The sequence below is a fragment of the Drosophila willistoni genome (genome assembly GCF_018902025.1).
Source record: "Drosophila willistoni isolate 14030-0811.24 chromosome 2R unlocalized genomic scaffold, UCI_dwil_1.1 Seg167, whole genome shotgun sequence".
In the NCBI taxonomy this organism is placed as follows: Eukaryota; Metazoa; Arthropoda; class Insecta; order Diptera; family Drosophilidae; genus Drosophila; species Drosophila willistoni.
In genome coordinates, this window is record NW_025814050.1 from 1,469,590 (window position 1) to 1,484,733 (window position 15,144).

Here is a 15,144-nt window from a genome sequence, read left to right on the forward strand (position 1 = left end):
TAGAGAGATCTCTCGAGAGTGGTAATGAAGTAACCAAAAAAGAAACCCCCAACCCGAGGGGGAAAAAGATCGTGTAATGGCTGCGTTAAGTAGTTGAAGTTTTTCTCTTTTCGTTATTCGACTTGGTTTTGGAATTTTTTGTTGTTCGAGTCTCTCCTTGCCCCTTGTAAATTTAAATTAAGCAATCTTCATCTACTCCATCTCCATCTCCAGCTCACTATAGGTTACCGTTAGCTATGATCTCTCTGGGCTGCCTTTGACCCAGGTGATGGTGATGTTGATGGTGATGTCTGGCTGCCCGGTTGCCTTTCATCATGATTGGCTTGGCATTGATTTATTTTGGTGTGTTTGTGTGTGTGTATTACAACGACAACGATGAGGCGAGAAAATTAAGTTGTTTTCGCTTTTATATCCGAGTTTCTTCTGCATCTGATAAGAGAAGCACCATAAATGTTATTTATTACCCAACTGATCCTAACTTAATAGATCACAGTAACACTTATCAGATACCGGGACATGTAAATTCAGCTAGATCTAAATGGGAATTTGAGTAAACAAGATAAGAAGATGCAATCATTCATTCAACTCCTCCCCGACTCTCTTCATTCAGGTAATAGTCATCGAAACATCCAACAAAACCATCAATTGTTTTATCATAGATTGGTCTCAACTCTAATGAACGATTTTCTATATGTGTTTCCCTCAATTGCTTATAGCAAGGTGTATTCAATGTAATCCCGATATATACTGAAATTCAGTGTAAAATCACATGTGCTACGGCTTTTTAGATCCCAAATGAACATGTTTTTCGTTAGCCTGTTGGTTGCCTATCAATTTTTAGTATAATATTTATCTAAACCTTTGTTTTTTTGTTTGTTTGTTTTGTTGGTTTTTTGCTCTTACCAAATTATGTGTGCTGCCAACAAATATTGCTGTGGGCTTGATCTTAAATACGGATGCTATTTTCTCTCCCTTTGGAATGTGATATTCGGTATATATTATGGTTCTATTGCTTTGAAAATATATTCATCAGGTATTGAACTGATTATTTTCGATTTGAGTCAAGTGTAAGATAGTCTCCCTAAATTTTAGACGAACACGACATAATTGTAACAACTATTTATTTCCTGTGCGCTATTTTATCGATAGCTGGCGGCATTTGCCTGCTAGTTGGAAAGTTCAAGGTTTGGATTGATTTCGGTTAAAAGTAATATTTGTAATTTTCATGAAACTTTTCATTTCGCAGATGAAACCGATACCAATGAAGATTGGACTTTGCTTTGGATTTCCTTTGGCTTTTTTGGCGTTCCTATTCATTTTTCCAATACGTAAGTTTTTGGCAATTGATTCAAAATCATTCATGACCAGATCTTTCCTTTTTGACTATAGTCATACAGATATATCATACTGTTGTCGTGTGTACATTTATTTCTGTGGAGTTCACTGAGCCTGATATCACAACTCAAACCATCTGACATCTATAATATTATTAAGTGACAAAAATACAATTTGTTTGACTTTATTCCATCTCCTCTTTACTTTAATTCTTTAATTTGGTGTTGCCTAAGATATCTTATCAACAAGACAACGATGGCGGCTGCTCTCTAAAGACTTATCCCCGTCCTAGAAAGTTGATGCCCTCAAAACATCGTATATTATAAATGGAAGCCCCAAAATATTTAGCCACATTCACCCTTACACATAATATATATTCAGACTAATCTCTTATTTGTGCTCAATTCACAAGAAAGTAAAATATGAATAGTTTGTTAACCCATAAAGAGAAATTACTGCTAATACATTAATTAATAGTCTTTAATTTAAATATTTTAGTTTTAGTTTGCCTAAAACTTAGATTACAGTAGACGAAGATGTAATCACACAAACAGTCCCTGTACCTTTAAAAAAAGTAAGCCCCAAAGTAATCAATTGCAAAACTTTTTACTATTAGAAGTTAAAGCTGCAATAATCACTTGCTGATAATGGAGTTCAGACAAATATGTTATCACCAACTAATTTAATAACTACAGCTAAAAAGTAAGCAATATAGTAATCATCTGCACGTTGAATGATGCACGATACTCGAATTCAAGTGTCCGCTCCGCCATCAACCCAGATTCCTGCCTTCTAAAATCGATCCAATTGGGGACCTTCGTTAGGCAAATAGATCTCGGTCATCGCTTAAAAGGTATAGAACTTATATATATTTTCATCAGACCCTACGAAGTAACTGATAAATTTACGGCAAAGCATGGACGATTATTGCACAATCCTTACCCAGATCATTGAGAGCTGGAAAAAATTCCGGCTGGGATGTGCGTACAAATAATTATAATAGACAAGTAGATATAATATTTCATATTACATGAGAGATAACAAAATTTGTCGTACTATGCTATGTTATCATCGCAGTCGATAAGCCAATGCAATTCTTTGACACAGAGCTATAAACTAAGATATTTTAAATCCGTAATTTGTCGAAAATTTCAAACTATATAACAGGATGCCAAATAAATTTTGTGACTACATCGATAATGATGGGCAACAGGGTTGAACACTCGACTATATAATTTGGTTATCGTTAAATGCGTCTGAGATGTGCCGGGTGCGGTAAATATATATATTTCGACATATATGTATCACCCCTCTTGGGCCTACTTTTGGTTAGATCTCCGAATTTTCAATTGACAAAATTTGAGGATAGTTTCATCGCCACTGAATCGTTACGACGAAGTTTTACTCATATATTTCATTCTGTTTATTTGAAATCAAATTGTTCGCAATTGCATTTCGAATTTTACCTAAAATAGCGTGATAACCTGAAACTTGGCAGATGGTGTACAGAATTCAGATCAAACAACAATATATCTCACAGTTTATGGGGGAACGAGCAGTCAAAAATTATGCTCAATCTGTTTTAGTCTCAGATATACCCATTTAGCCTTTAGGTGCAGAGTCTAAAAAATGAGAAAAATTAAACAAAAATAACTATAAACATTAGTCTCTGTCAATATTTTTGAACAGGCCGCAATCTCAGCGGATCTCCTTCGTGTTCCCATTGCGATTGAAAAGAAATGAATTGAAATGCGCATACGAAATTATTCAAATGCGCTAAGTTATGAAGTTATCATGATGGCACTTCTCCACTTCGACTCTGGTTCTCTTCCTTTCTCTGCCAGTCGGCCTAAGTGACAATGGGTTTTCCTCACGTATTGCACGCTGTCGGGGGTCGGGGGTCGGGGTCGGGTATCATGGGCCCCAACCAGTTAGTGAGTTCCACTGATCGGCCTAGAGGCGCGCGTGTATTGGTTCCACATCCACATCCATATCGATATCCATTTCCATTTCAATTTTGAAAAGACAATTTTGTTAAGCGGCTGCTGGCCTAAACTCTGGCTACACATATTTATGAGACATTTGGGGTAGCCGCTTGCCCGGTGCGACGCCCAACTATTTTGACAGCAACAAGTTGGCCAGCAAATATATGAGAGGAGACCGGCCGAGAGACAGTCACTAACTGTCGCCGTACATATTTCATCGATTAATTTCAAAGATGAAGTTATGAACGTTGAAAGCCGTTCACAAAAAAACTGAAAAAACACCAAAATTTGAATATTTGATTGGGACCGCTCGCCAAGTCGCTCGCTGTCTTCGACTTGGACTTGGAGGTTAGCACACACTCACAAACACGCTGGACAATCGTCAATTTATGGTTTATTTGAATTGCTTTTAAATGCGGCGTGAAACGGTTTATGAGCGACGACTGGGGCTACGTGACGTGAACAGGTGTTGGCCATCCATCCAACCATCCAACCATCCAGAAACGGAAGCAGCCAAATTTGAGTCAAGTGTCTTGGTCAAGGGTATGACCGACTGCGAATAATAATTATAAACGTAGTCGCAATGAAAGTTAAATACACCAAACCCAATTGCATAATCAAATTTTAAAGACAGAATTCTCCAACGAATTTAATAGATTCTCTAAAAGTTAAACAAAAACATTTTTGGGGTCAAAAATGAATCCTAGATCTTTGCCGATTGAAGCTTCAACTTGGAAAAACTTATTAAATAAAACTAAGAGCCGATTAAATAATAAGGAAAAGTAAGCAAAATGAAGTGCAAACTAAGTATTTTAAATAATTGCGGCATCTTGAATGTCCTTATCTTCCTATCCACCACCTTGACAGCAAAGGATATACTAAAGCTAAAAAGGTGTCCCAAAAAATATAAACAAATTTTGATACATAAAATATCCTGCACGCATAAATTATCCATATTTTAGCCACATAAGGCAATTTTTAATCACTTTTGGGCTCTTTGTACGGTTAACCAATAAGTTTTCGATGTGGTCCTCATAATGACAACAACGAAAACTATTATGTTGTTAACTCATTTTTGGCCGGGCATTGGTTTTAATGTTAATAATCGATGGTGTTTAAAACATTGGGCTAATATCTTGATGCATCGATGTATGTCTGATGTTGTTCTAATTAAATAAATTAATAAGTTAAATAATAAAATTAATCTTAAATGAATAAGGTATTAATAAAATATTAAAACCCGATCGTCTCTCTTCTCATTGTTAGCCTTATCTTTTAAAAACTATTTGATAAACTATTTATGGAATTTACTTTCCAAAATAAAATTTCGTTTACCTGATTCGGGCTTATTCAATTTATTCTATCTGTTAACATTTTGTCAGTAGGTGAAAAATCCTTTACGTCAAGTCGAGTTATAGCTTAAGTAAAGTGTGAAAGGGATATTTAAAGACAGTCTATATTTAAATATTTGATAAAATTTGATAAGTGGCAAATAGAACCGATGTTTTGGTGCAACATCGATAGATCGTTGAACATCGACATCGACAAAAACATCGGTAAACATCGAGAAACATCGCCAAGAGAACATCGATGTTCGATGTAATCAATGTTTTTTTAGATCACTAGGCAGAACCGACTGTTCAAAAACTTGATTTTTAAGTTGATTTGATGTAATTTTTATTTTGCACACTTATTTTTGAATTAGAATGATGTAATTATTGTACAAACATTTAAGGATATTTTTCTAGCCCCACATAAGCCTTAAAAATTTAAAAGTGGAATGAAAATAGTACTTCATCTTAAAAGTCAACAAATCAAACTTACTAACTGTAAACTTCCCTTTGATTTTAATATAAACAAATGAAATACAGATTTTTTTAAAATATCCAGGCGTAATAATTTGATTCCTTGATGTGTCCTCGCTTAAGCCAATGAATTAGGCCTTACATGGAGATGGATATGAATTGGAACTGATGCCAAACTGAATCCAAAAGACAGACGAAAAAGACACCCGATAAACCAATTAACAATTGCGAAATTTATGGTTGCTCGTGTCACTGTAGTTGTCTGCTAATGTGCTAATAATGTCAGCCGATCAAGTGAATGGGCATCAGTATAGCGAAAAGACCACAAAGGAAACTGTTTAAGCATATCCAGATAATGCGGCTAATATGCAAATCTGGCCAAAGAAGAGACGATAAAAGTGCCAGCCTGATGGGTATCAAAGCATATTTTAACGATCATAATTTTTTCCACCAAACTTGCTTTGCCGCTGAGTTTGTTTATTGGACATATATACATACATATACATATATGTATGTATATGTGAATACATATACAGATAAATATGTGTGTATTGGCGCTTTGGCTTTTGTTTAAAGCCAGTTGTAAAAAGCGTTAGGCCACAACAAATGAGCGAACATTAATTACAAACAAAAACTAAAAAATTTTAAGCCGCATAATTGTCAAAGGAAAAGCAACAACAATTGGAAAATATTATTTTCGTTATTAAAACAAAAAAACTGTAACGGTTTGTGAAGCTCACATTAATAATCATCATAAATCAAAGAATTGTGCATAAATTACATAAAAACAACAAAAAAAAAATACTAAACAAAAAAATATATTTTATTTTTTTACGCCTGAGAATAAGCGACAATTAACAAGAATGGAAAACATAAATGCTTACTTATATATCGAGAGAGAATCTAATTGGTTTTAATCCCAAAGTCCAAATACTCTTAAAAAATCAATTTCATCAATTTTATCACACTTATCAATGAAATTATTAAAAACTAATAAAATATTGAGACTCGTTTGATCTGGGGCAAGGAATGACTAATTTGATTTGTGAGGGGTTTTTCTTTGTGTTGGGAATGGATGTTGCTTTTGAATGACTGATCATAGTAAATATACCCTTTTTGGCAAGCGTATAGAACGAATAAAATCTATTCTTGGATGAAATTTACTATCAACTAACAAAGCATTTTGACAAATTAATAAGCATTTAATAATTTTACAGTCTTTTCGTAAAGAAAAATTTGGCTCGCATTTGCAGAAAATAAATAAATTAAAAAATAACAATGACAAATTTGTTTATCTGTGTGAGTGTGTAAATATTAATATATTTTTAAAGACCCGTTTCACAGCACGGCCGCTGGCAAAATAATAATATTTATTTATTTAGTTTTAGTTTGTTATCTTCATCTCTCAATTAAGTTTAATCATTTACAATTAATCAGCGAATAACAAATTCGACTTGGCAATTTTGTAAATTTTTAAGTGGTAGCGCTTTATATTTAATTGGCTCTATTCAAAATGTTTTTTCGCTAACTGTTAAATGGCAAATAAATTTCCGATATTCAAGCTGTTTTCGATTTTTGCAATGCTGTTATTTACACTTTGGAACTGTGATTTTCACACCTCGATTGACTCATTCTTTCCATCAAAATTTGTTGCCTTCCATGCGCTACTTCTTTAACAATCGATTTTGAATGGAATGGGGACTCCGACTCCATATCGAGGTCCTTGTGGGACTTGTCTAGACTTTTTAGTAATCGGTTCACAAAATATGATAAAACTGTTTGATCAACTTTTGAATCAAACATTTTTGCAGCCAGAAAGGCATTTCGTGTGGAACCATTGAGTTTTGTAACTTTTAGATAGAAAAACGCTCAAATATTAATTTCTAACACATAAATTAATTCAAGTTTAATTACATACCTCGGTTAGCACCTACAAGTAGCAGGCAAAGGGAGGGGAAAGAGAAACACATCGAAACGTCTGACGATGCCGCCATTAACACAAATGACGCTGCAAAATGGCGGCCATATTAGGCAAGAGTCAGGCAGTCTAACCAAAACCAAACCGAATTCAAACCCAACCCAGTCCAAGTAAAGCCAACCCGGGCTAACCCAAGACAAGCCAAGCCAAGCCAAGTTAACCGAACCGACAACAAGTCGGCTTTGGCCGACAAGCGCATGTTGATTGGAGCAGCAAGATTGGCAAACAGCCCCAGCTGAATCTGTGGTGGCAGAGGGACCGTGGGGAGAGCCATGCCTCCTTCTCCAGTTCTCCATGCCGCCGCTGACAGTGATGACTGTCAAGAGCAATTAAAGTCAAACTCAAGTCAGCGGACTTAGATTTTTCACTGTGTCCAGCTGGCCAAGCTGCGTATGTGGCTGTCCATCCAAAATGCAGCAGCTTCGGCTACAAACCTACAATTAACGAAGCCAGCAGCCTAAACTCCAGCATTTCTTCAGGTTTTTCCACTTGAAAAACTATGTAATTTAGCACTTGGCTTCAAGTGCAAGATACCGAAGATGATGATGATGATGATGATCATGATGGTTATGATGAAGAAGAAGATGAAGACATGGTCAAAGAATGCCTTGGACAAGTCAATCAGCGTATAAGTTTCGCTGCATTTGTATGGGTGAGTATATGTGTGTGACATGAAGTGTGCCCAATAATGAGCAATTAACGCCTTACTCTTACTACCTACGGAACGGTAGTTTCTTACCATGTTTTCGTCTCTTTAAATATTCCACATAAAGTCTTCAGTTAAATGAGTTCTCTATATCTCTCTCTCTGTCTCTCTTTCTTTCCTTATCCGCTCTATCTATCTCTCTTTCTGCTGGTCGATGGGGCGCGCCATGTAGAAAGCAATTTCTGTAGCGCCTTTTATCTGACACCGCCAAGTCTTCAACACCTTTTCGAGTGCTCCAAGCTCGCAAGAGGAAGAAAAACAACAGCAACGGCAGCAACAGCAACAACAACAACAAAATGAAACTCGTTGTAATAAGAAGTTGGTTAAAAACAGTAATAATAATAAAGAAAATCACCAAATCATCATCATCATCATCAGCATCAGCATCAACATTAACATCGGCATCGGCAGTGATCGCCAGCATCAAACGTAAAAATCGATTTACACATCATTTTGGAATTGCGTCTGGTTGTGCGACTGTCTGTGAGAAGATCATTAAGTGAACAAGTGAGTCAGTGAATGAATGAACGAGACAGACAGAGAGTAAAATGTGCGAGGGCAGTTCTTAGAAACAGCAAGTCAAAATGGGTGGGAGCCAATTAAATGCATATAGAATATACAATTTACATAGGTGTAAGTTCACTTTGATACTAAGCAGGAAGTATCATTAGAAGGGAAGTGCAATCTACTATCAATTAAAACACTAACTGTTGTTTACTAACATTCATCGTTCCTGTCGGATCACATTAACTAACAAATCATAAAAGTCAGAAAGTAAAAATTGGTGAATATAAACTCAAATTAAAAACGAACGATCAAAACAAAAGCAATTTGAAGGTACATCCAATGGCAATGAATGGCCAGTTCGTCGCTTGAGTCTTTCGTATTCTCATTGTGATACAAATGGGCGATCTGCGCTCGCGGCGAACTTTATTGAGTCATGTGTGAGAGTGTGTAATTAAAACTGAACAACTTCATCTCGACGAACGGTTAATTACAATTACAGTCTAGGCATCGGCATCGGCATCGGCATAAGCCTCTTAGCGCAAAAAACTTGTACGTTTTTCGCCGTGCGAAGGGCCACTTCGCACAATTCGCCATTGTGCGGGGGTTTTGGTCGGAGAAAGTAAGTCAAGTCAGTGCTGGGGTTTGACTTGTTCTGGGCTCTCTCTCTCTAATTGCCTGTGCTGACATCTTTCAAGGTCTTTATCATTGTTCACGGAGCTTAGCAAATGCTCCGCAATGTGCCAATATGCCAGTGACATAGTTATTAGCGTGATTGGCATGAAACTCACTCCAACAACAAACAGATAGAGTCAAAAAATCTCGACTTCAAGCATCTGTCGCGGCCCAAAAAGACCGCAGCCAACCGCAAAAAACCTGAACAAACTCCGGTGGCAGCCTCAAATCAAATTGCAATGACAATGCGACTTAGTCTAGACTTTTAAATCACACTGAAAAAACACAATCCAAGCCGGTATCGTTTCTCTGATCCTTTTTGGTAGATGGATCTAAGAGGTGGGGAAACGACAACAAGTGCTCTTGCTGATGCCTGCAACCGCAAATTATGAACAAATGAATTGGCCTGGCAAAAACAGCTTTTGTGGTTTGGTTTGCTCCTTCTTCTTTTTTTTCCCCTTTGAGCAGACTGGCTAAAACTTATTGCAACCACATGAGATTATTGAATGGCTAACAGATTGCAAAATGCGGCCGAGAAGTCTAGAGGGAGAAACCTCTGAACTATCATCTACTGACAGTGAGTGGGTGAAAATGATTTTGCTCTTGAAAAGTCGGGAAATGGAAAATTTAAAATCTTTAACCTAATACTTAAGACTTTGAGTTCTATAGTTGATTGCCTTGGAATCTAAAAAGTTCACGTTTAAGTTACAGTGATGTAAAAATAACTGAGATCAATGTCAAGTTTAATGTTTAAATAGCCTCTTATCTTCCGAAAAGATTTACTAACACCTTTTGATCAAATTTTAAAGAATAACAAAGAGATTGGAGTTATGTTGGAGCATAGAAACCAATTCATTTCAATCTGTGTCAAAGTAATATATTTGTATATTTGAATTTAGTAAAAAGTTTGGAGGAAAACGAAAATAGTTTTTAACTCTTGTTAGTTTAACTTTATACTGCCCATCCAGAACTTGATAAAATTTCTATTCAAATATGAATATTTTTCGAATAATCTTTAGAGGATTCAAGAAATACCTCATCAAGGTTATTTCTGTTAAATGCTGGGTGGGTGGGAAGAGAACAGAAACCTTTCTGGTTATAACATTTGTTTTCTCTAAAATGTTCAAAAATCAGGTTGAATAGGGATTCCCGGAGAGAAGGAAAATAACCCAATCTTCATTCGTTGAATTCAAAATATGAACTGATTTTATTTAAAGAATTGTTGTGTATATAAATGAATTCTTAGACTCTAGGCAACAATTGTTCTTAAGAATACTTATTCTAATGACCCACGCTTTCGGGGTTTGAAAATTGTTTATATTTCATGCTCAGCGTTGGCTACTTGATACCGCGCCACTGTTACAATCTTAAGTGTTTTCCACAGAGTGTGGATGCATGTTTTGTTTGGTTTTAAGCAATAATTGTCATATGAATCTTTATGACTTATTTTTGTGTTATGTTTTTGTTTCGTTTTGTATATTTCTTGGTGCATCTGATTTGGTGAAGCCATTTCAGATGAACACGATGTTTAATCTTAAACACAGGTACTCCAATGCGTAAAGCACTCCCCTTCGACCAGAGGACAACCATGGCAAAGAAGGCGTAAAGGATTTTCATTTGATTTTATTGATTCTAATGAACGTGGAAAAGTTAACAGCTCATACAGTTGGGTGGGGTGGCTTGAGCGGAGCTATCACATTTCCCCTTTGCCAGTAGCTGATGCCTTTGCAAGCGTAGGAAATTGAATCAAATGAAAAGTCAAACCAATGGAACACATGCACGAACAAGTTCAAGGATAACCACCCTCTGCCTAACTCTTGTCGTTGTGGGAGTGGGAAATGGCTATGGAATGGGATTAGAGGAGGGTTAGAAACAATTGCGATACATTTAGCTAAATTTATGCACCCCTTCATCTGGGTTCTGGCTCGTTGTGGTGGGCCATGCACTTGTTAGTGATTTTTTTTTTGTCGGGATGTTAAAAAACAGACTGAGGTAATTTGGGAGGATTTCGTTGGAGATTTTCTGCAAAGCTAATGCCATTAAATGACCTCAAGGCCGGTTTATTGATACATCACTTGATTTTTAGTGTCAGATTCAATTCGGGCTTAAGTCCTATAAGACTGTTTTTTACGGTCTATTTGCTTGAAGTTCACAAGGAAATAGACCCTCATTTCGAACATGTGTGGCTTATTTCTGTTCAGATTTTCATAGATTTTCTGTGCAATTTATCATGGGATTTAGCACATCGTTTGACATATAATACATACCAGCAAAAAAGGTAAGATGACCTCAGGAATATTCTTTCGTCCCAATCAAAACAAATTCATTTATAGAGTATCAAAATAAGAACGGAAGGGCTAACCTGACCCAATACAGCTCATTACTTTAATGGTAAAGAAGATTTTTGGATGATTTATGCGCGGTTTTAAGGCCGTACGATTCAGGATCACATAGAAGTTAAACAAAGAGAATCGTGTGCTGCAACTATTTTAAGTTTATAGAGGCCAAATCTACTTTTATTAGAACCTCATTGGATCATCTTGGAAAGAAGAAGCAAAAACACAATTTCAAGTGAGAGACACTTAGATTAATGTCTAAATTACAATGCCTTGGCCAAGATGGAAGAATAATTTGTTTTTCTAAAATTTCCAAAAAGAAAAGAAACCGATTAAAAACCGAACCGAAACTCGTGGGCGAAGACTGAAAATACTGATAAATGAACCAAGTAAATGCCGAAATAATGACTCTTTTTTCCCAAAGTATTTTCCTAGTTGTAGCACGAAAGACATGGAATTGTTTGGATGTACATACATACGATTCCATTGCGCCCACAAAACTGATTGATGAACTGGCCATTAGGCACCAACATTCGGGTCAGTTGCAACCGAAAAAGTGTTAAAAAATGGTGAGTGATGGTGCGGCTCGTCTAATTGCATGCGTAATCAACAACCCTTCCCCCCTGTCCACCCCTCGCTCCCAACTCGGCATCTTCATCGTTTCCCAACTGCAGATGCAATCACCTTTAAATGTACCTCACTTTACCGGCAATTAAATGGCGACTTATCGCATGTAGGAAATCTCCAAAGATATTCTTCAAGCCGACGTCGAAGTGTCTGCCTCGGTCCAGCAGATCCCAAGACTCTCACATATGCGCCGCTAATTTCGATTCTTATTAAACGACCATCTCAAATACGAAATATTCATCTTTAACTCTTTTTCTCTTACCCCTTTTTTCAGAGTTGTATTTTTTTTTTTAGTTTTTTTTTTTGAATATCATGCTAAATAATTAAACACTCCGGGCACGTTGTGTTGAGTCTCCACAGAGGGAGATGGAAAAAATCTAGACATTCATATATGTATGTATGGGATATAGAGAGATGGACAGCGTATATATCTCGAATGTAATTTCAATTTCATGTCACAGACGACTGCGTGAAGGCGAGGCTGATGCTGTGGATAATTGATATGCCGAGTGCATTAGACCTGAAGTTCTCGTTCGAGCCGTTTGCAATTGCCAATTGCAATTAAGTCAAGTGACGAGACAAAATGAAGCCAGCAAATAAGCCAGATTCTAGGAATTTCTCGTAAATTAAAACTAGAGAATACCTTTCGCCCTCCATTCATCTAACTCTTGGGATTCTGATGCAACAAGTATCCCAAGTTGGCCTTCTTAGCTTGGCTAAATCCTTGACAAATATAAAGCAAAAGCACAACAGCCTAGACACACACACACACACACACACACACACACACACACACGCACTGGGAAGAGGAAAAAAGATTGAAACTGAAATGCAGGCGGGAAAAACAAAATTGACAACACGCCGCAAAATTCAATTATGTATTCATGTATGCAAGAAAAAAAGAGGAAAGGAAAGGAAAAACGAAGAAAAAAAAAGGAAATATAAAATACGCAGCTAGAGCAACTCCAACACTGAAGAAGAGTAGAGTAATGCCTCTTAAACCCACCCACGCCATAACATGCGCCCCAACGAGACAAAAACCAATGCTCCCAGTCAAGCGGAAACCGCAAAGAAAGTTCTACATGAGCCAGGGGCGTAGCAAAAAGGCGAAATCAAACTAAAAATACGCGTTTTTCAAATGATACGATACGAAACACAAATGAGAATCAGTTTGACAAGGTCTATCACGCCTCGAAAACATTCCAGTAAAATTCTTAACTTTTATCGTTAAGTAATCCTAGAGATGGAATATCTGCAGAAAACATATGTAGTTCTTTTTATTTCCAAACAAAATTTTCTTCTTAATTAGTTTTTCATCGCTTTGCTGTAATGGCCTTAATATATTGGCCCTTCCAATATTTATATAGATGTACTCTTCATTCCAAAAAGTAATCTTTTTAACAAATTTATTTTCTCAGCTTGTTTTGTGGCTGCTTCATTCAATCTATGCACATATGTGTTTCTATCACACTCAATGACAAAAGGTGTCAAGAGGAGGAAGCAGAGTTGTCCCTCCCAAAAGCTTATCTCTTATTGATAAAGGCCAGCGGAAAGGCTGAGACACCTCAAAGAAAAAAGAGAAACAAAAAAGGTGGGGTAACCGCCGGAAAGGAAATCGAAAGTCTGTGTCTATAGCCATCTTGTCGTGCTATCCCACTCCTTCTGCCCCAAGCCAAACCCCAACCAGGGCATGGCATACACATTTCTATTAGAGATGCCGCCAAAGGGCCCAAAGATGCAAAGGAGTTTTGCGCGTGTTTATGTATCAATCAGGGACACGGATCCATTTGCATGATGCGGCACAAAACGAAGTAGCCCGAAATGGATCTCTGGCATTGGAGAAGTCAAAGAGACTGTAGACGGTAGAGTAGAAGAAGGGATTGAAGATGGAGCTGGCGGTGGCGGTGGAGATGCACTGACTCAGCTCTCTCTCAGATCATGAGAAAAGACGAGATTAGCGCAACGAATTAAGAAATTGAAATTACTCCAAAAAGTGTTTGGCGATCGATACGAAACACAAAGAGTCAGCACATTTTTCTCTCACTCTCTCTTTCTCTCTCTCTCTCCCTGTCTCATACCTATATATATATCTCCAAGTCATTGTGGATCAAATGGGTTATGCCGACGCGTGATATTTGTGTTTTGTTGCTCTCCCACCCCCACAGCAGTCTCCGTTGACCCTCACAAGCCCCTCCTGATCCCAGAGCCCCCTTTACAATCCACTCTATCGGCAGTCTGACGAGATGCGCTAATCTCTACACTAATCTAATTAATCAAGCATTCAGCGTCAGAACTCGGGGGTGAGAGACAAAATACATACATAGTGTCAAATAGTTTAGAGGGCCGCTTTGTAATTGCCTGAAATGGATATTGAAATGGTAAGGAAATAGGGCCTAGCCCCCAAACTCAATTGTCAACTGTGCCACCTTTCGAGGGGCCATCGATCATTTCCGAATTTCGGCCTTCTTCTGTTTGGCCGCCACATTTACGCAGCATTCCACGTTTGACATATTGATTGTCGCGCACTTGGATTCGATGAATGTTGGATTGGGGTAAAGAGTTGGCCAGCGGGGTGAGAGGGAATTCGATTGTCAACTAATTAAATGGTTGACCAAATCGATTAACTTTGCCCAACTGACTGATGGCTAAAGATTGTGATCAGCTGAGAACTGAGAAACGCGACTAATGAAAATCACTCAAAATACTCCCAGAAAACTGACTGTTGAGCATTTGGCATGAATCTGTTATCCCCAATCTCTACAAACTCAAATGCATCATGGCAAAAGGACCACGTGTACTGGTGGTCCTAGCACCGATTCGGATTTAATTTTTTTTAGCCAAGTTATTTGAAATTACATTTTCTTTGGGCCATTCTTGGTGTATGTATATATCTCGAATATCAGCGAGTATTTCCAACGCATAGCAAAGATAATGGAAGTTGGCGTCACCTGTCCAACTCACGTTCGGTGCCTGTCGTTAAAAATGATTAATTAAGGCATTTGGATATCATTTGTCATTCTTAATTTATTAATTAATTAGAATTGCCCAACACGTACATTGACACCTGAGAGTAGAGTATAGGAGTAGTAGTTCCCCATTCCTCCCCCTCCCATGCAACTGCTTAACCGGTTGTTGAGGCATCACTTTTACGCCTACTCTTGGGCGTGGCTCCCTTAAATGGAGTTTTTTACAG

The 15,144-nt window shown here is 37.4% G+C and overlaps 1 protein-coding gene across 1 annotated transcript; it reads left to right on the top strand.

The window, feature by feature from the left end:
- The first annotated feature begins 779 nt into the window (after positions 1-779).
- Positions 780-1,522, top strand: LOC111518848. The gene is made up of 4 exons (XM_023176788.2): positions 780-1,033; positions 1,093-1,184; positions 1,247-1,328; positions 1,390-1,522. The coding sequence occupies exons 1-4, from the start codon at positions 910-912 to the stop codon at positions 1,473-1,475; spliced, it is 384 nt and encodes a 127-aa protein (XP_023032556.1). The 5' UTR covers positions 780-909; the 3' UTR covers positions 1,476-1,522.
- Positions 1,523-15,144: the final 13,622 nt, after the last annotated feature.

What these genes read in the sequence shown, in the direction of transcription:
- LOC111518848 (XM_023176788.2), top strand. Translation starts at nt 910, where the DNA reads ATGTGTGCTGCCAACAAATATTGCTGTGGGCTTGATCTTAAATACGGA. An exon ending in TTTGAAAATATATTCATCAG is followed by an intron (nt 1,034 to 1,092) that starts GTATTGAACTGA and finishes CCTAAATTTTAG; the next exon opens with ACGAACACGACATAATTGTA. An exon ending in CCTATTCATTTTTCCAATAC is followed by an intron (nt 1,329 to 1,389) that starts GTAAGTTTTTGG and finishes TTTTGACTATAG; the next exon opens with TCATACAGATATATCATACT.